General features: G+C 39.1%; 1 protein-coding gene across 1 annotated transcript; it reads left to right on the forward strand.

Moving 5' to 3' along the window:
* Nucleotides 1-69: 69 nt before the first annotated feature.
* On the forward strand, nt 70-21478 carry LOC138091865 (prostaglandin F synthase 1-like). The gene is made up of 9 exons (XM_068987850.1): nt 70-153; nt 9001-9168; nt 10007-10123; nt 10934-11011; nt 11420-11542; nt 14670-14779; nt 17579-17744; nt 19255-19337; nt 21436-21478. The coding sequence occupies exons 1-9, from the start codon at nt 70-72 to the stop codon at nt 21476-21478; spliced, it is 972 nt and encodes a 323-aa protein (XP_068843951.1).
* The last annotated feature ends 292 nt before the right edge of the window (nt 21479-21770 follow it).

Genomic DNA, 21770 nt, shown 5'->3' on the forward strand with positions numbered 1-21770 from the left:
CCTATTATATATAACCTGTGAAGGCAGAAGAAGAAAAATCAGTCTGCTTACTCAGAGGAGCAACAGGCAATGGAAACCCAATGTCAGAGGGTGAAGCTTAATGATGGCCACTTCATCCCTATCCTGGGATTTGGAACCTATGCACCTGAGGAGGTAAGAGTAGTGGTTGAGGCTTGAGATAGAAATAGTAGTGGATATAATTTGAGAGGAAAGGGACTTAGGTTGTCAAGCACTGAGTTCCTGTGTGACTCTGGGAGGATCACATGGTTCCACTAACCAGGCTAGAACTGTGCCCTGTAAAAGGAGAGAGAGCATCCAGTCTCCCTTCTGCATCAGGATCTGAGGCTGTGCTCACCTGCAGATTACTCTGGGTTCCCCTGCAATTTCCGTCTCTTTCCCAGCTTGGCAGAAGAGGTGAAACTCAGCTGTCAAGAACGTTGACTGTCTGCTGCTTTGCTTTTAGGGACATTGTAATGGAGGGGTTTCTCGGTATGTTTCATTAATTCCAGAACCCTTTCCTTCTTCCAAAAACACATGACCCAGAGAAGTATTTGAGGTAGAGACCAAGGATCTACCTCCTTGAAAAAGGGAAGATTCTAAATCACATTAAAATAAATGGAATATTGTAAAGTAATTAGCCTCCAATTAAAATAAGTAAATTTAAATTAAAAAAAAACAAATGGAATATTATTCAGCCTTTATAAAAGAAGTTATCCTTTTGCCATTTGCAACAACAGGGAGGAACCTGGAGAATATTAAACTAAGTGAAATAAGCCAGAAGTAGGAAGACAAATACTGCCTGATCTCTTTGTTGGTGGAATCTAAAACAGTGAAACTCAGAAGCAGAGAGCAGAGGAATGGTGACCAGAAACTGAGTACATGCTGGGGAAAATGGCCAGATAATGGTCAAGAATACAGACTTTCAGTTATAAGATAAGCTGTGAGATGTAATGTAGAGCATGGTAACTATAGTTTATAAAAATTGACTGTATTCATGAGATTTGCTACTACTACTACTACTACTAAGTTGCTTCAGTCGTGTCCGACTCTGTGCGACCCCATAGACGGCAGCCCACCAGGCTCCCCCGTCCCTGGGATTCTCCAGGCAAGAACACTGGAGTGGGTTGCCATTTCCTTCTCCAATGCATGAAAGTGAAAAGTGAAAGGGAAGTCGATTTGCTAAGAGACTGGATATTAAGGATTCTCCCGGAGAAGGGAAAAGATGGCGGAGGAATAGGACGGGAAGACCACTTTCTCCCTCACAAATTCCTCAAAAGAACATTTCAACGCCGAGCAAACTCCACAAAACAACTTCTGTAGGCTGACAGAGGACATCAGGCAACCAGAAAAGCAGACCATTGTCTTCAAAAACAGATTTTTAATCTTTGCTCTTAGGGTTTTTGTTGTCAATTTTGTACATTTAAAAACCCAAACTTCACTACCCAAGTTTACCTGAGAGCGAGATTACTGGCTTGACCACTCTCTTCTCCTTTGGACTCTCCTTTTTCTCCACCAGGTGGCCTCTGTCTCTTTTCTCCCCCATCTCTTCTCTATCCAACTCTGTGAATCTCTGTGTGTTCCAGACGGTGGAGAACACCTAAGGAACTGGTTACTGGCAGGATTTGTCTCTCTCCTTCTCATTCCTCTCTCTTATCCTCCTGGTCACCTCTGTCTACTTCCTCCCTCTCCTCTTCCCCGTATAACTCCGTAAATACCTCTGAGCGGTCCAGACTATAGAGTGCACATTAGGAACTGACTACTGGCTAGCTTGCTCTCTCCTCTTTTGATCTCACCGCATCTCATTCCAGTTACCTCTAACTACCCCCTCCATCTTCTCTTCTCCTTGTAACCCAGTGAACCTCTCTGAGTGTCCCTCAATGTGGAGAAACTTTTCATCTTTAACCTAGATGTTTTATCATTGGTGCTGTATAGATGGAGAAGTCTAGAGGCTACTGTAAAAATAAAACTGAAAACCAGAAGCAGGAGGCTTAAATCCAAAGCCTGAAAACATTAGAGAACTCTTGAATTCAGGAAACATTAAGCAATAGGAGCTCATCAAATGCCTTCATACCTACACTGAAACCAAGCTCCACCCAAGGGCCAACAAGTTCCAAAACAAGACATACCACTCAAATTCTCCAGCAACACAGGAACACTCCCCTGAGCTTCAATATACAGGCAGCTCAAAATTATTCCAAAACCTTTGATGTCTCATAACCCATTACTGGTCACTCCACTGCACTCCAGAGAGAAGAAACCCAGCTCCACCCACCAGAACTCCAACACAAGCCTCCCTAACCAGGAAACCTTGACAAGCCACTGATAGAACCCCACCCACAGTGAGGAAGCTCCATAATAAAGGGAACTCCACAAATTACCAGAATATAAAAAGGCCACCCCAAACGCAGCAATATAACCAAGATGAAGAGACAGAGGAATACTCAGCAGGTAAAGGAACAGGAGAGTTGCCCACCAAACCAAACAAAAGAGGAAGAAGTAGGGAATCTACCTGAGAAGGAATTCCGAATATTGATAGTGAAAATGATCCAAAATCTTGAAATCAAAATGGAATCACAGATAAATAGCCTAGAGACAAGGATTGAGAAGATGCAAGAAAGTTTTAACAAGGACCTAGAAGAAATAAAAAAGAGTCAAAATATAATGAAAAACGCAATAAATGAGATCAGAAACACTCTGGAGGCAACAAATAGTAGAATAACGGAGGCAGAAGATAGGATTAGTGAAATAGAAGATAGAATGGTAGAATTAAATGAATCAGAGAGGAAACAAGAAAAACGAATTAAAAGAAATGAGGACAATCTCAGAGACCTCCAGGACAATATGAAATGCTCCAACATTCAAATTATAGGAGTCCCAGAAGAAGAAGACAGAAAGAAAGATCATGAGAAAATCCTTGAGGAGATAATAGTTGAAAACTTCCCTAAAATGGGGAAGGAAATAATCACCCAAGTCCAAGAAACACAGAGAGTTCCAAATAGGATAAACCCAAGGCGAAACACCCCAAGACACATATTAATCAAATTAACAAAGATCAAACACAAAGAACAAATATTAAAAGCAGCAAGGGAAAAACAACAAATAACACACAAGGGGATCCCCATAAGGATAACAGCTGATCTTTCAATAGAAACTCTTCAGGCCAGGAGGGAATGGCAAGACATACTTAAAGTGATGAAAGACAATAACCTACAGCCCAGATTACTGTACCCAGCAAGGATCGCATTCAAATACGAAGGAGAAATCAAAAGCTTTACAGACAAGCAAAAGCTGAGAGAATTCAGCACCACCAAACCAGCTCTCCAACAAATTCTAAAGGATATTCTCTAGACAGGAAACACGAAAAGGGTGTATAAACCCGAACCCAAAACAATAAAGTAAATGGTAACTGGATCATACTTATCAATAATTACCTTAAACGTAAATGGGTTGAACGCCCCAACCAAAAGGCAAAGACTGGCCGAATGGATACAAAAACAAGACCCCTCTATATGCTGCTTACAAGAGACCCACCTCAAAACAAGGGACACATACAGACTGAAAGTGAAGGGCTGGAAAAAGATATACCACGCAAATAGAGACCAAAAGAAAGCAGGAGTGGCAATACTCATATCCGATTAAATAGACTTTAAAACAAAGGCTGTGAAAAGAGACAAAGAAGGCCACTACATAATGATCAAAGGATCAATCCAAGAAGAAGATATAACAATTATAAATATATATGCACCCAATATAGGAGCACCACAATATGTAAGACAAATGCTAACAAGTATGAAAGGGGAAATCAACAATAACACAATAATAGTGGGAGACTTTAATACCCCACTCACACCTATGGACAGATCAACTAAACAGAAAATTAACAAAGAAACGCAAACTTTAAATGATACATTAGATCAGTTAGACCTAATTGATATCTATAGGACATTTCACCCCAAAACAATGAATTTCACCTTTTTTTCAAGTGCTCATGGAACCTTCTCCAGGATAGATCACATCCTGGGCCATAAATCTAAACTTGATAAATTCAAAAAAATCAAAATCATTCCAAGCATCTTTTCTGACCATAATGCATTAAGATTAGATCTCAATTACAGGAGAAAAACTACTAAAAATCCCAACATATGGAGGTTGAACAACACACTTCTGAATAACCAACAAATCACAGAAGAAATCAAAAAAGAAATCAAAATAGGCATAGAAACTAATGAAAATGAAAACACAACAACCCAAAACCTGTGGGACACTATAAAAGCAGTGCTAAGAGGAAAGTTCATAGCAATACAGGCATACCTCAAGAAACAAGAAAAAAGTCAAATAAATAACCTAACTCTACAACTAAAGCAACTAGAAAAGGAAGAATTGGAGAACCCCAGAGTTAGTAGAAGGAAAGAAATCTTAAAAATTAGGGCAGAAATAAATGCTAAAGAAACAAAAGAGACCATAGCAAAAATCAACAAAGCCAAAAGCTGGTTCTTTGAAAGGATAAATAAAATCGACAAACCACTAGCCAGACTCATCAAGAAGCAAAGAGAGAAAAATCAAATCAATAAAATTAGAAATGAAAATGGAGAGATCACAACAGACAACACAGAAATACAAAGGATCATAAGAGACTACTATCAGCAGTTGTATGCCAATAAAATGGACAATGTGGAAGAAATGGACAAATTCTTAGAAAAGTACAATTTTCCAAAACTGAACCAGGAAGAAATAGAAAATCTTAACAGACCCATCACAAGCACGGAAATTGAAACTGTAATCAGAAATCTTTCAGCAAACAAAAGCCCAGGTCCAGACGGCTTCACAGCTGAATTCTACCAAAAATTTCGAGAATAGCTAACACCTATCCTCCTCAAACTCTTCCAGAAAATTGCAGAGGAAGGTAAACTTCCAAACTCATTCTATGAGGCCACCATCACCCTAATACCAAAACCTGACAAAGATGTCACAAAAAAAGAAAACTACAGGCCAATATCACTGATGAACATAGATGCAAAAATCCTCAACAAAATTCTAGCAATCAGAATCCAACAACACATTAAAAAGATCATACACCATGACCAAGTGGGCTTTATCCCAGGGATGCAAGGATTCTTCAATATCTGCAAATCAATCAATGTAATTCACCACATTAACAAATTGAAAAATAAAAACCATATGATTATCTCAATAGATGCAGAGAAGGCCTTTGACAAAATTCAACATCCATTTATGATAAAAACGCTCCAGAAAGCAGGAATAGAAGGAACATACCTCAACATAATAAAAGCTATATATGACAAACCCACAGCAAACATTATCCTCAATGGTGAAAAATTGAAAGCACTTCCCCTAAAGTCAGGAACAAGACAAGGGTGTCCACTTTCACCGCTACTATTCAACATAGTTCTGGAAGTTTTGGCCACAGCAATCAGAGCAGAAAAAGAAATAAAAGGAATCCAAATTGGAAAAGAAGAAGTAAAACTCTCACTGTTTGCAGACAACATGATCCTCTACATGGAAAACCCTAAAGACTCCACCAGAAAATTACTAGAGCTCATCAATGAATAGAGTAAAGTTGCAGGATATAAAATCAACACACAGAAATCCCTTGCATTCCTATACACTAATAATGAGAAAGTAGAAAAAGAAATTAAGGAAAAAATTCCATTCACCATTGCAACGAAAAGAATAAAATACTTAGGAATATATCTACCCAAAGAACCATGTTCATGGATTGGAAGAATCAATATAGTGAAAATGAGTATACTACCCAAAGCAATTTACAAATTCAATGCAATCCCTATCAAGCTACCAGCCATATTTTTCACAGAACTAGAACAGATAATTTCAAGATTTGTATGGAAATACAAAAAACCTCGAATTGCCAAAGCAATCTTGAGAAAGAAGAATGGAACTGGAGGAATCAACTTGCCTGACTTCAGGCACTACTACAAAGCCACAGTCATCAAAACAGTATGGTACTGGCACAAAGACAGACATATAGATCAATGGAACAAAATAGAAAGCCCAGAGATAAATCCACACACATATGGACACCTTATCTTTGACAAAGGAGGCAAGAATATACAATGGAGTAAAGACAATCTCTTTAACAAGTGGTGCTGGGAAAACTGGTCAACCACTTGTAAAAGAATGAAACTAGATCACTTTCTAACACCGCACACAAAAATAAACTCAAAATGGATTAAAGATCTAAATGTAAGACCAGAAACTATAAAACTCCTAGAGGAGAACATAGGCAAAACACTCTCAGACATAAATCACAGCAGGATCCTCTATGATCCACCTCCCAGAATTCTGGAAATAAAAGCAAAAATAAACAAATGGGATCTAATTAAAATTAAAAGCTTCTGCACAACAAAGGAAACTATAAGTAAGGTGAAAAGACAGCCTTCTGAATGGGAGAAAATAATAACAAATGAAGCAACTGACAAACAACTAATCTCAAAAATATACAAGCAACTTATGCAGCTCAATTCCAGAAAAATAAATGACCCAATCAAAAAATGGGCCAAAGAACTAAATAGACATTTCTCCAAAGAAGACATATGGATGGCTAACAAACACATGAAAAGATGCTCAGCATCACTCATTATCAGAGAAATGCAAATCAAAACCACAATGAGGTACCACTTCACACCAGTCAGAATGGCAGCGATCCAAAAATCTGCAAGCAATAAATGCTGGAGAGGGTGTGGAGAAAAGGGAACCCTCTTACACTGTTGGTGGGAATGCAAACTAGTACAGCCACTATGGAGAACAGTGTGGAGATTCCTTAAAAAATTGCAAATAGAACTACGTTATGACCCAGCAATCCCACTGCTGGGCATACACACCGAGGAAACCAGAATTGAAAGAGACACATGTACCCCAATGTTCATCGCAGCACTGTTTATAATAGCCAGGACACGGAAGCAACCTAGATGTCCATCAGCAGATGAATGGATAAGAAAGCAGTGGTACATATACACAATGGAGTATTACTCATCTGTTAAAAAGAATTCATTTGAATCAGTTCTGATGAGATGGATGAAACTGGAGCCGATTATACAGAGTGAAGTAAGCCAGAAAGAAAAACACCAATATAGTATACTAACACATATATATGGAATCTACAAAGATGGCAATGATGACCCTGTATGCAAGACAGGAAAAAAGACACAGCTGTGTATAACGGACTTTTGGACTCAGAGGGAGAGGGAGAGGGTGGGATGATTTGGGAGAATGGCATTCTATCATGTATACTATCATGTAAGAATTGAATCGCCAGTCCATGTCTGACGCAGGATACAGCATGCTTGGGGTTGGTGCATGGGATGACCCACTGAGATGTTATGGGGAGGGAGGTGGGAGGGGGGTTCATGTTTGGGAACGCATGTAAGAATTAAAGATTTTAAAATTAAAAAATAAATAAATAAATAAATTCAGTTGCAAACCATTGAGTAAACATTGCTATATCACATGCAAAAAAAAAAAAAAAAAAAAGGATTCTCCCCACAGCCAAAAGTTATCCACGTGAGGCGACAGATCTGTTATCAGCTTGATTGTGTCAATCATTAACAATGGATGCTTATATGAAAACATCAGTTTGTACAACTTGAATAGATGCAGATTTTACTTGATGTATTCTATGTGGCTTCACTGGTAGACAGAGGTCCCAGAAGCTTTCACCTGGTTTCTTGATGCTTTTCAGCTCGGTTCAGTTGCTCAGTCATGTCCAACTCTTTGTGAACCCATGGACTGCAGCACACCTGGCTTCCCTGTCCATCACCAACTCCTGGAGCTTACTCAAACTCATGTCCATCAAGCTAGTGATCCCATCCAACTTTCTTATCCCCTGTTGTCCCCTTCTCCTTCTACCTTCAATCTTTCCCAGCATCAGGGTCTTTTCCAATGAGTCTATTCTTCACATCAGATGGCCAAAGTATTGGAGTTTGAGCTTCAACATCAGTCCTTCCAATGAATATTCAGGACTGATTTTCTTTAGGATGGACTGGTTTGATCTCCTTGCTGTCTGAGGGACTCAGGAGTCTTCTCCAACATCACAGTTCAAAAGCATCAATTCTTCTGCACTCAGCTTTCTTTATAGTCCAACTCTCACATTCATACATGACTACTGGAAAAACCAGGGCTTTGATTAGACAGACCTTTGCTGGCAAAGTAATGTCTCTGCTTTTTAATATGCTATGTACATTGGTCATAACTTTTCTTCCAAGAAGCAAGCTTTTTTTTTAAAATTTCATGGCTGCAGTCACCATCTGCAGTGATTTTGGAGCCCAAGAAAATAAAATCTCTGACTGTTTCCATTGTTTCTCCATCTATTTGCCATGCAGTGATGGGATCGGATGCCATGATCTTAACTTTTGAATGTTGAGTTTTAAGCCAGCTTTTTCACTCTTCTCTTTCACTTTCATCAAGAGGTTCTTCAGTTCCTCTTCACTTTCTGCCCTAAGGGTGGTGTCATCCGCATATCTGAGGTTATTGATACTTCTCCCCGGCAATCTTGATTCCACTTTGTGCTTCATGCAGGCCAGCATTTTGTATGATATACTTTGCATATGTTACATAAGCAGGGTGACAACATGCAGCCTTAACATACTCCTTTCTTGATGCTTTTACCAGATACTTTATACCTTTGTGGATTTTGCTTCAAGCATCTCACAGTAAATTGTATCCATGACTATAACTTTATGCTAAGTCTTACAATTTTTTTCCAGAAAATCACTGAATCTGGAATTTTTCTTGGGGTCGTCTGATACCTGTGACCAACCATTGATCGCCTGGTATTGAAGGGTTCCTGGTTGTCCATTTAATCACTGACCAGGAAAGTTCAGGAAAACTGTTATGGGTTCATCACCACACATGCAGAATGAACCAAAAGCACAAGAAAAGTTGACTATTGGAAAGATCAAACTTGTGACTCAGCAACTTCTTAATCATGGGGATGTTCAATTCCTACCTTTGTTGCTTATGTAGGTTCCTAAGAGTGAAGCTCTGGAGGTCACCAAATTCGCTATAGAGGTTGGGTTCCGCCACATTGACTGTGCTCATGCGTACAGAAATGAAGAGCAGGTTGGCCAGGCCATTCGAAGCAAGATTGCTGATGGCACTGTGAAGAGAGAAGACATATTCTATACTTCAAAGGTGATTTGTCTGTTGTGTGTGTGCACATGTGCACAACTAGTTGTATGCAGGTGACAATTATGTAATAGGATCAGTAATTAGGTGAATGTTGTTTACTGATACAGCTTTATTTCCACACATATTTATATGTTAAATGTAGTTTCCTCCTCCCCTGCCCCAAAATAGAAAGTGATACCAACTTTTTCTTCACTGCTCTGTTCAAATTTTAAAGTCACTTTCCTTCTCTGAGCCTAGACCAGAGGAGTGTGATTTAGTATGGTCTAAGGATTCATACAGAAGTGTGAATAGATTATAGGTTTCCTTATCATTTGGGTGGGTTTCTCAAATTTCTTCACATTCTGAATTTCAGTTCTCAACTCTAAGAGTAAGAGAGAACATTAGGAGAGGCATTTTGTATATTCCACAAGATCTAGCCAAAGTGCCTTGAATTATGTTCTGCTCATGTTAATATGTTCAAAATACTTTTTTTTCTACAGTTATGTAAACAAAATGCTAATTAATTCTGAGAGGACTGATTGATTGAATTAGACTAAGTTTGTGCTTTTACACTCTATTAAACACAATTCAGATGATAGGCATGGTAATTATTTTATAATGTTATTTATCTTGATTAATTTTATTCTATTATGAATGATGTACTGATGATAAATTTAGTCAAATAATAAAGTTTGCATGGGTGGGTTAGATAAAAAAATGGAACTCAAGAAAAAAAGGAGCATTTTTCCCAGTGGTCATCCATTTCTAAGCAATAAAAATGTTTTATCATTAAATGAAACAAGACAAACAAAATGACCTACTGCCTTCATTTAACATAATTTATATTATTTAACCTCTGCAGCTTTGGTCCACATGCCTTCAACCAGAGTTGGTCCAATCAGCCTTGGAAAAGTCACTGAAAAACCTTCAACTGGACTATGTTGATCTCTATCTTATTCATACTCCAGTGCCTCTGAAGGTTGGCAATTTGTGTTATCACCTCTATCTTATTTCATATGTCACAATGTCTATCAGCTTCCATGGATGGTTGGTTTAAGATTTTTCATAGTACTTTTTTTCATAACACTTAAGATTTATCATAGTACTTAAGTATTTTTCATAGTACAGTGTAGGACGTACTCTACACTGAGGAAAGTTGAGTTGCAGTATTCTTAGAAATGGGTCCATTTTTCTATCTCTTATCATGGCATTACACTTGGTTTGCTTTATTTTCACTGAACATTTTCGATCAGTGGCAAATATGGCCTTGGGGGCCTCAAGGCTCATAGTCATGAACAATTGAGAGCATGTCTAGATCTTCCACATTCCATATCAACCTAAGGAGAGCTTTGCTGGTTCATATGCCTGCCCTAAGGCACCTGATGCTCAAAGGGAAAAGGAAGTCTGATATTTAGCCCAGGTCAAGTTTGCAATTTTAATGCCAGAAGTAAGGCATAACTTACAGTCACTCCCAGCGCAATGGAGATATTTTGCAAGAGGAAAGTAAAAGAGGCAGAAAAAAATTCAAATAAGTCATTGACAGTCCCCATTAGAATGTAGGAAAATTGTATTTATCAGAACGTTAAGTGTAAGAGACTAGTGGAAAATTGCCTTCTAAACACATTGCTCAAAACTCCAAATGTAAAACACTTTGCAAATATTAGTATCTAGAATGTTGTAAACCTACCTCATAGAGGTTTGATGCCCTGGTCCTAGATGTGCCTGGCTGTTTGGCTAAGTGTGGGGAAATTGTTTTGTAACATCTCTAAAATGACTGCTCCTATTCCAGCCAGGGGAGGAAATTTTGCCAACAGATGAAGATGGAAAACTTATACTTGACTCAGTGGATCTCCGTCACACATGGGAAGTAAGTCCAGGGAAGAGAGAACCAGAGGAGGAGCCAGGAGATAGGGAACCTCCTTCATTTCTTCCACCTGTGAGAATGGACTGTGGACCATCAGACTCAGCAGTTCATGAATCTAAGGGCTGGGATGCTGGGGTTGTAGAGAGGAAACTTTTGCTGAAATGTTCACAGAGAAGAACAGTGGAGAAGAATTTGGGATGGTAACATAGGCATCTATATTTGTCCATGTATTATGTATTCTCCAGGGTTTTTCTAACTGTAATTCTTCCTGTGTCTTTTCCACTTCTTCCACTTTTTTCTTCCTTATAATCAATGCTAATGTTTGACGAGAGACACTTTTAACATTTTTTTTTCAGCCATTAATCTTGTTTTATAGCCCATTCATTACTGTTCACCACCCCTCCCTCCCAGGCCCTGGAGAAGTGTAAGGATGCAGGGCTGACCAAGTCCATCGGGGTGTCCAATTTCAACCACAAGCAGCTGGAGAAGATCCTGAACAAGCCTGGGCTCAAGTACAAGCCTGTCTGCAACCAGGTGAGCAGCCTTGACTCCTCTCCCTCCTGCTCTTCAGAACCTCCTTCTTGCCCTGGAGCCAGACGTCTGTCTGGCCTTCCCTCCTGTTCATCTGACCTTTGTGGACAGAGGATTCTAGAGGGCAGAGCCTCTGTCTGGACAGTGTGAATAGAATCCATAGCAGTATCTCTGACTGATAAAGTCTGGGTGGAAAAAGCAGGGAGGGCTTCCTGCTAAATTGTGGGTAGGAGCTGAGGGAAGTGAAAGGGGGTTAGACTCAACACCCAGAACTTAGAGGAAGAGGTTTTCCCCCTGAGCTTAAAGCATGATCAGAAATCAGATGTCAAAATGTCTCGGAGGGAACTATGTACATTAAGGAAACATGGAACAGTAAGTAAACAAAGAAAAATCAGCTGAGAAGGGTGTTAAGAGTTTGTGCGGAGTTTGAATGCCTGAATCCTTTGTCTTGGTTTCTCTGCATTTATGGGTCTTCAGCCAAGTTTGCTGGAGAATATGAAAGTTCATCAAGTTTGATGGATGAAGTTAAAGGCTTATGGAGATAGTTCAGTTCAATTCAGTCACTCAGTCGTGTCTGACTCCTTGCGACCCCATGAATCACAGGACGCCAGGCCTCCCTGTCCATCACCAACTCCCGGAGTTCACTCAGACTCATGTCCATCGAGTCAGTGATGCCATCCAGCCATCTCATCCTCTGTCGTCCCCTTCTCCTCCTGCCCCCAATCCCTCCCAGCAACAAAGTCTTTTCCAATGAGTCAACTCTTTGCATGAGGTGGCCAAAGTACTGGAGTTTCAGCTTCAGCCTCATTCCCTCCAAAGAAATCCCAGGGCTGATCTCCTTCAGAATGGACTGGTTGGATCTCCTTGCAGTCCAAGGGACTCTTAAGAGTTTTCTCCAACACTACAGTTCAAAAGCATCAATTCTTTGGCACTCAGCTTTCTTCACAGTCCAACTCTCACATCCATACATGACCACAGGAAAAACCATAGCCTTGACTAGACGGACCTTTGTTGGCAAAGTAATGTCTCTGCTTTTCAGTATGCTATCTAGGTTGGTCATAACTTTCCACTGATGAAATATTCATTCAGGAATACTTACTCAATCGTAGAGCACACCTTGTGATTTACTCAAGCTTGGACTGGTTCTCCCATCAATGTCCATCACAAAATTAACTGATTAAACTCACTTTTCTATGTCTGTTTCTGTTCTCGTACTTTTTTTGGTTCTATATTTTACCTTATTGTGGTAAAAGAAGACCGTGAGACCTAACCTCATAGCAAGTTTTAAAAAGTATTCATATAATACAATACAGTGTTGTTTATTATAGGGACAGTGTTGGAAGCAGATCTAAAATTCATTCATCTTGTATAATTGAGACTTCACATCATGCTTATCAATTCCAGATTCCCCCCTCCTCCCAGCCCCTGGTGACCATCTCTCTGCTGTTTAATTCTAGTTTGACAGATCTAGATATACCATATAACTGAGATGTGATACATATGTCATGTAATCTTCACCCTTCTGCAACAGTCTTATTTCATATGTATCTTAATGTCTTTAAGTAACAAGTTGGAGTCAAAGAAAAAGAATCTTATATGGAAAGTGTAGCTTACACAATTCAAGAAATATATATATATGTTATAAAAGTTAAGAAATTAACCTGATTCTGGTATTAGTTTTACTTCCATGTCTTTATTGTGAAAAATTTCAGATATTAGAACAGTTAAGGATACAATAGTGTGTATATATACATATATATATTTAATTCTATGGATTATATAATAAATATATATATTATGTTTTGATGACCCAGATCTGATATAGTTCACATGTCACTTTGAGTCATATTTTTCATGGTTTTTAACCTAGAATGGTCACTCAATCATTATGTCACGAAGATAGCGAGACAAGTTCTCAACACACTGTATTTATCATCATTACTTTGTGACATTGATTAACTTGTTTGTCTGGTTCTAGTTTATGTAAATTAGTAGTTAAATCTGAATTCCTTATTACATTTGACAAGAAAACGTCCTTTTATTTTTCCCCTTGTTCTGATGGGCAGAGCCATCCTCCATAAATCTTTATTTTTTTTAAATTCATTTTAAGGAGGCTAATTACTGTACAGTATTGTGGTGGTTTTTGCCATACATTCACATGAATCAGCTGTGGGTGTCCTTTGTGTGCTGTGCCTCTCACATACACCCGAGTAGGAAGCATGTGATGACAAGTTGTCCTTCTGTGAGTAGTGGTATTTTGTTCTCCTGATAAAACTACTGGTAGCTAGATTTTTTTGTTTGGAAGTGTGTACTAATTTCCTGTTGAAATTATCTAGTCATCTGTCAGATAATAACTTTCATTAGGGGAATTTCGATTTCCCCCAAATTTTCACAAAATGGTTGAGAATCCTTCAATGACTCCCACGTGCATTAATTATTTCATTGGGATATTTTTCAATATTTTCTATTTTAAGCAATATTTTTAATCTCCTGACCTAACATTTTATTGTAAAGACAAAATTCCCTCATTAAGTCAACATAAAATGCACTTATTCTTGTAAGACAGGGTAAAAACTTAACTCCTTCCCGTTAATTGTCAGTTTCTGAGAAAGGATTTATTGTAATACTCACCATCCATGGAGGAAAATAGTTTTGTTCTTTCTCCCGCTCTCATCACTAGAGCCTCAGTGATTTTTATTTACTCTGTGTGCTACATTTGTTTTCACTCATAATTCTTTTTGATGCTCAAGTTTACCCAAATGCCATCAGTGGGACCTCCCCCTCCCATCACACTAGGTCCTATAGTCCCAAGATTCTAACAGCTCTCTTTCTGTCTCCAGTCTGGAATTAGACATATGTCTTGGTGGTGTTCAGTGGTATTTAGTAACCAAGATCTGGTTCCTAGAGTTGCTTGTTCTCAGGAATTATTATTAATATTTAATCTTTTCAGGGAACAGAGATAAAATTTGTGTTTTTTTTTTAAACATTATTGAGGTTGATGTTTCCAGTTGTAATTTGATTTACACAGTTTTTTTTGTTTCTTTAGCGTATGTAATTTTTACTTTTAAGCTTCCTTTGGCATGTTACCTTTTCATATAACTTGACAATTCTTCTCTGTTGGCTTCTACAGGTGGAATGTCACCTTTATCTCAACCAGAGCAAACTGCTGGAGTTCTGCAAGTCACACGATATTGTCCTAGTTGCCTATGGTGCTCTGGGATCCCAACGGTCATCAAAATGGTATGAACATTACTGAAAGCCACAGGGTGTTACTCTGAAACTCAATTTTTTTAAATCTTTACTGAATTTGTTACATTACTGTTTCTGTTTTATGTTTGGTTTTTGGGCTTCAAGGCATGTGGGATCTTAGCTCTCTGACCAAAGATCAAACCCTCAACCCCTGAACTGAAAGATGAAGTCTTAACCACTGGACAACCAGGGAAGTCCATAAAACTCAAATTTTGATAAAATATTTTTATAATAATGTACACAGTGTTTTTTTCATACTGTTCATGGGGTTCTACAGGACTGGAAAAGGTCAGTTTTCAGATTCATTCCAATCTCAAAGAAAGGCAATGCCAAAGAATGCTCAAACTACCTCACAATTGCACTTATTTCACATGCTAGCAAAGTGATGTTCAAAATTCTCCAAGCTAGGCTTCAACAGTACATGAACTTCCAGATGTTCAAGCTGGATTTAGAAAAGACAGAGGAACCAGAGATCAAATTGCCAACATCCACTGGATCATCAAAAAAGCAAGAGAATTCCAGAAAAACATCTACTTCTGCTTTATTGACTACACCAAAGCCTTTGACTGCGTGGATCACAACACTTGGAAAATTCTTAAAGAGATGAAAATACCAGACCACATGAGCTGCCTACTGAGAAATTTGTAAGGTCAAGAAGCAACAGTTAGAGCTGTACATGGAACAAAAGAATGGTTCCAAATCAGTAAAGGAGTACATCAAGCCTGTATATTGTCACCCTGCTTATTTGATTTATATGCAGAGTACATTATGTGGAATGCTGGGTTGGATGAAGCACAAGCTGGAATCAAGATTGCCGGGGAAAATATCAATAACCTCAGATACACAGATGATACCACTCTTATGGCAGAAAGTGAAGAAGAACTAAAGAGTCTCTTGATAAAAGTGAAAGAGGAGAGTAAAAAAAGTTGGCTTAAAGCACAACATTCAGGAGACTAAGATCATGTCATCCGGTCCCATCATATCATGGCAAATAGATGGGGAAACAATAGAAAACATGAAAAGGCTTTATTTGGGGGGGCTCCAAAATCACTGCAGATGGTGACTTCAGCCATGAAATTAAAAGACCCTTGCTCCTTGGAAGAAAAGCTATGACCAACCTAGACAGAATGTTAAAAAAGCAGAGACATTACTTCTCCAACAAAGGTCCATCTAGTCAAAGCTCTGGTTTTTCCAGTGGTGATGTATGGATGTGAGAGTTGGACTGTAAAGAAAGCTGAGCACCAAAGAATTGATGCTTTTGAACTGTGGTATTAGAGAAGACTCCTGAGAATCCCTTGGACTGCAAGGAGATCCAACCAGAAAATCCTAAAGGAAATCAGTCCTGACTATTCATTGAAAGGACTGATGCTGAAGCTGAAACTCCAATCTTTTGACCACATGATTTGAAGAACTGACTCACTGGAAAAGACCCTGATGCTGGGAAAGATTGAAGGCAGAAGGAGAAGGGGATGACAGAAGATGAGATGGTTGGGTGGCGTCACTAACTCAATAGACATGAGTTTGAGTAAACTCCAGGAATTGGTGACGGACATGGAGGAATGGCATGCTGCAGTCCATGGGGTTGCAAAGAGTCGGACACGACTGAGTGACTGAACTGAACTGAGCTGAATGCAGTGCTCTGGAGATAACATTTAACTGACAGGAATAGAAGAGAGATGGGACATAATCCTTCTGTTTTGTCTTATAATCACAAGCCAAATTGATTTTTTTACATTTCATGTGTCTTATTGTATGTAGATTTTAATGCAAGTGTCTCTGCATTGAACACTTAAGAGAAAGCTTAAGTCATGACTTACTTATTTTTTAACAAATGAACATGGTGCTAGTAATAAAAGTTTCAAGTCTCCCTCACCTTATATCTAAAATCAGGATAAGAAATGTACCTCCTAGGGACTGCAAGGAGATCAAACCAGTCAATCCTAAAGGAACTCAGTCCTGAATATTCATTAGAAGGACTGATGCTGACTGAAGCTTCAATACTTTGGCCACATGATGTGAAGAACCAACTCATTAGAAAAGACCTTGATTCTGGGAAAGATTGAAAGCAGGAGGTGAATGGGATGACAGAGGACAAGATGGTGGGATGGATAATTGACTCAATGGACATGAGTTTGAGCAAGCTCTGGGAGATAGTGAAGGACAGATAAGCCTGGAATGCTGCAATCCATGGGGTTGCAAATAGTCAGACATGACTGACTGAACAACAACCCAGATCTATGGTGATCAAAAAAAAATCACAAATTGAATCATTTTAGTGAAAATTTGTTTGTAGGAGTATTGCACAATGCAAATAATGATGAAATCTCATTTTTGGACTACTCAATTTTTATCAACACTTCAGAAAAGTGAAAATTAAAAACAAAACATTTCCCTGTCTCCATCTCTTTTTTATTTTCTTGCCCTTGTACTTATTTTAGAGCTATGATTATTAAGAAAAATAACCACTGAGAAGTAAAACAGAAAAAAAGAAAAAAGTCCACAAGTCTGACAGTACTAGTCTCAGCTCAAGCATGCATCCAAATGACTGCAAGAACTTTGTAAATGCAGATTGGGAAATGACACAGTTGAGGTTCTGATTCAGTTTGTCTTCAGCTAAGCCATGGAATTTGTATTTCTAACAAGATTCCAGGTGATACTGATGCTTCTGGTCCCTGGACCACACTTTGAGAAACATTGGTCTAGAGTAGACCTACTTTATCTGTTTGAAAAGCCTCCTTAGAAACTAAGTATTCAGTTTCAACTCCTCAGCATTTCTGAATTTCCTTCCAGGGTGAACCCAAATTACCCTATTCTTTTGGAGGACCCGGTTCTTTGTGCCATTGCCAATAAGCACAAGCAGACCCCAGCTCTGGTTGCCCTTCGCTACCAGATACAACGTGGGGTTGTGGTTCTGGCCAAGAGTTACAACAAGAAGCGGATCAAAGAGAACATGCAGGTGATGATGAGTGGGGCTGTGGGCAGAGCGCTCCTAAGGAATATCCTTCACAAGGGTCATTCTTTGTCCAGCTCTCAGACTATCCTTGAGTCAAGACAAGTTACCTGTTTTTCTTGGTGCATGAATGCCTTGTGTGTGTTTCTAATGGTTTTCTCCTCCTGCTGTGGCAACAGGAGAGGTGGCATGGAGAGGGTTCAGGAGAGGGTTCTGGAGAGGGTTCAGGTTGGACAGAAAATAGAGATTTTATTTCCAGCACTGTATCAATTTATTCTGTCACCTCGTACAAATGACATCTTATTTTCTTCATTCTCAATTGACAAAATTATATTTGATTTTCATAGACTATTTAGGCTGCTCTAACAAAATACTTAAGATCGGGTGGCTTAGAAACAACTGAAATTTGTTTCTCACAGTTCTAAAGCTGGAGGTCTGAGGTCAGGGTGCCTGTGTGATCAAGTGAGGGCCCTCCTCCAGGTCACAGGCTTTCCCTTGTATCTTAACATGGTGGAGGCCGCAACAGAGCTCTCCCAAGTCTTTTATATGAATATGATATTGTTTAAATCTCATTCTTGAGGGCTCCACCATCATGACCTAATCACCCTCACAGGCTCTAATTTGTAATACCATCTCAGTGGGGTGAGGCCCCAACATGTGAATTTGGGGGCATGCAAATTATAGCAGTGATCCTTAACTTAACAAATCATTGTGGTTTTGTTTTGCATTTTCCTAAATATTAATGTTTCACTTTCATGCATTTAATCTCCTTGAGTTTCTGCTTTTGCAAATTTCCTGTTGTCTTTTGATTTGTGTGTAGGAGACCATTATCGTACCCTTAGCCATAGCTGTACACGAAACTCTCCCTAGTTTCAAGATTTAATGCAGAGATCATTATGTGTGTCTCTTGATTCTGTGCTTTGGCAAACAGCCTGCACTCAGCTCAGCTGTGGTCCTCTTGGCTGAGCTCTCGTGCATTTGCAGTTCAATGCAGAGCAGCTCAGCAGTCCTGCTTTAGCAGGTGGATGTGGCTCTTGTCAGAGGAGCCTGAACACTTCTCTGTATATATTTTCAAATATATTTGGCTGAACTGTGGCAACTAACCTGTACTTCATCTCAGCACAGCACTATGCCCCCTCATCAGTGAATGGGGAAAAATCTTCTTCATATCTGGGCTCAGAACGGACTCCACTTTTTCTGGGAGCAGGTTCTCAGTCTGGAGTGTCCAAAGACTGTGTGTTTGGAAAAACAGGATTTTAGTTTGTTTTCTGTCTCAAGTGATTCACTTAGAAAGACTGATGCACTGTAATGTTTGTGAGGTGGACAGAGAAGGAGAAGGTGTGGGAAGGAGAGATGAGAACTCAGCAGAGGCTCCCAGGCTTGTTCACCTGAAAGCTGAGGACAGACTTGGCTTCCCTGTTCCCTCTTCTTGTCTCCTCCATGGAAACTCCTCTAGTCCCTAGGGAGAGGACGACTCCTTGGAGAAGAGGTTAATGTTATTCTTCCTTCCTTACAGGTGTTTGACTTTGAACTGACTCCAGAAGACATGAAAACAATTGATGGCATCAATAGAAATATGAGATATTATGAATTTCTACTGTAAGTGACTTGCTGATGTTTCACACATACACTGTTTACTATAACAGGCAGGTCAGCAGGGGAATGAGGACTTTTAAAAGCTTAATTCTAGGAAGACAGTTCTGATTTCCAGTGTGTAAACCAGATGCTTCCTGTAGACCTCAGACCAGAGGTTTCCTCCAGGGTTCTGTCTCTGACCAATAGAAATGTAATTGCGGCCCATGACAGCCCATCAGTAAAATCACCAGAGCTGATATTGTGGTGAATTCATTACTTTGTGCTCCTAATTACTGTGCCTGGTGTACCACCTTGCAGGGCTGAGGAACCCAGTAGACACATGGAGCACAGTCCCTAGTACTTTAAAGCTCTATGAAAAAATGTTCATATTTAATTCTTTTAAAAATCAGTTGAAATGATCAAATTAATAGTGACTCTGTAATAATGAATCTGTCCTGGATTATATTCATGTTTGAAATTGAAAATGAAAGAGTTAGTTGTTCAGTTGTATGTGACTCTTTTGTGACCCCATGGACCATAGCCCCACCAGGTTCCTCTGTTCATGGAATTCTCCAAGCAAGAATATTGGAGTGGGTTGCCATTCCCTCCTCCAGGGGATCTTCCCAACCTAGGGGTTGAACCCTGGTGTCCCATATTGCAGGCAGATTCTTTACAGTCTGAGATACCAGAGAAACCCATATTCATTTTTATCATAGCACAATTGTAAAATTTCATGTCAATGTTTTTATGGAGGGGAGTCCATGAAGGGCGACATGCGTCAGTGCTGAGAACTCACAGTGGACCTGCCTCCACCCCTTCTTTCTGGTGTCTGGTGGATTTTCTCCCTAAAGGGCATTTATTTTCCATGACACCATCCATTTATGTCATGTTTATCTCTTCATTGGGCTTTTTCCCCCTATTAAAACTCCCAGGTCCATGTCCTCATGCCTGTTATTTCACAAAGCTGAATTACCAGTCGATCATAAGCTTAACTGACCCTCTAGTGAGTGACTGCTGTGTCCTTAGCAGGACACATGCAGGTAAGATTGTCTGGGTCTCTGGTTTCATGAGTCAAGACTCAACCCATTGTAGCCTTTGTTCATCACCGGTCCATCCCCTGGGGAGCCTCTGCCTCCTGGACTTAGACTTCTTTACTAATGCAGAATTCCAGCTAAAATTGCAGAGGATGCCAGGATTGAAGAGACAGAAGACTAATAAGAGAGAATTTGGAGGGGAATTTAGAGAGAAGGGAACACAAATTAGTGATGAAATGAAGACAGTTTCAAATGAAAGAGCTCAAACTCCCCTTCTTGTTTGTAAAGCTATATCATAATTCTAAGAAAACACATGATAAATGAATAAAATGTGTAAAGCTAATTTTCTGTACTCAAAAGATTTTAAGTATAAATCTATGTTCCCCTGATTAGTCTTGAATGCCTAGACTTAGTTATCTTTGTGACTTTATGTCAACAACACAGCTCTTGGCACACGGATTTTCTCAGAATACATTTTTTAATGAACTGAATAGAAAAGGACAAATTTAGGGGAAAAAAATCAAAACATGAGAAAAAACAGAAAATAGCAGTAATACTAACAAATGAATAATAAGTGTTCTCATAAATTATAAATTAAGAAAGCAGTAATCATATTCGGTAGTTAAGATTATTTAGGTGTACTTAAAATCTCTTCAATAAATTGGAAATTCTTTAATGGAAGCACCCTGGATTTAGGGGGTGATGCTTGATATTTTTTTGATGGATGTATGAAAACAAGAGCAACTAATTCTTTAACTGTGATTATTCTCATCGTTTTGGGTCAAAAGTTACACCCAGGACTGAAATGACCTCCACAGTTAGCCATAGGTCTTGTGCTATCATATAAATTGTAACCTGAGTCAAACTACCTGTCACTGTGGAGTGAATATTACATGTGAAGTTTGGGACTGGATGTGAAGGTGCTATGTGCACACGGAGCAGACACCTGCATGTGTGCTTGTCGGGGGAGAAGGAGGGACATGATTTGTAGATTTCAAGTTTTAGCCCATTGTGACCACATCACAGAGTAATACTCGCTATCACAACATGACTGATTTAATAAATTAGTACTCCTCTTTCTCTTCCAGTATTATCGATCACCCTGAGTATCCATATTCTGAAGAATATTAACTATGAGATGTCTACCATACATTCTACTAGAATTTCTTGCTTCTAGGGCTGTGAAGAGCATTTCTGTACTCGGTGGAGGTGTTTAAAAGAAGTGTCTGAACTTTTGAAAGCTTGTTTTTATTTAAAAAAACATTTTGTGAAATAATAAAGACTTCAAATAAGGATATTAGTTCTGCCTGATAACAAAATATTTGGAAAATAAAAGGAAAATGATAAAAAATAAAGATAACATCTGATTAACCCATTTAATAACTTTGGTGTGTTTTCCTCTGTGGAAAAATACATCAGTCAA

The sequence above is a fragment of the Capricornis sumatraensis genome, chromosome 15 (genome assembly GCF_032405125.1).
Source record: "Capricornis sumatraensis isolate serow.1 chromosome 15, serow.2, whole genome shotgun sequence".
NCBI classification, from domain to species: domain Eukaryota; kingdom Metazoa; phylum Chordata; class Mammalia; order Artiodactyla; family Bovidae; genus Capricornis; species Capricornis sumatraensis.

Bases quoted from the DNA above. Each gene is read 5' to 3' on its own strand.
- LOC138091865 (XM_068987850.1), top strand. From the start codon at position 70: ATGGAAACCCAATGTCAGAGGGTGAAGCTTAATGATGGCCACTTCATC. The intron at 11,543-14,669 runs GTGAGCAGCCTT...TGGCTTCTACAG, and splicing joins ACAAGCCTGTCTGCAACCAG to GTGGAATGTCACCTTTATCT. The intron at 19,338-21,435 runs GTAAGTGACTTG...TTTCTCTTCCAG, and splicing joins AGATATTATGAATTTCTACT to TATTATCGATCACCCTGAGT.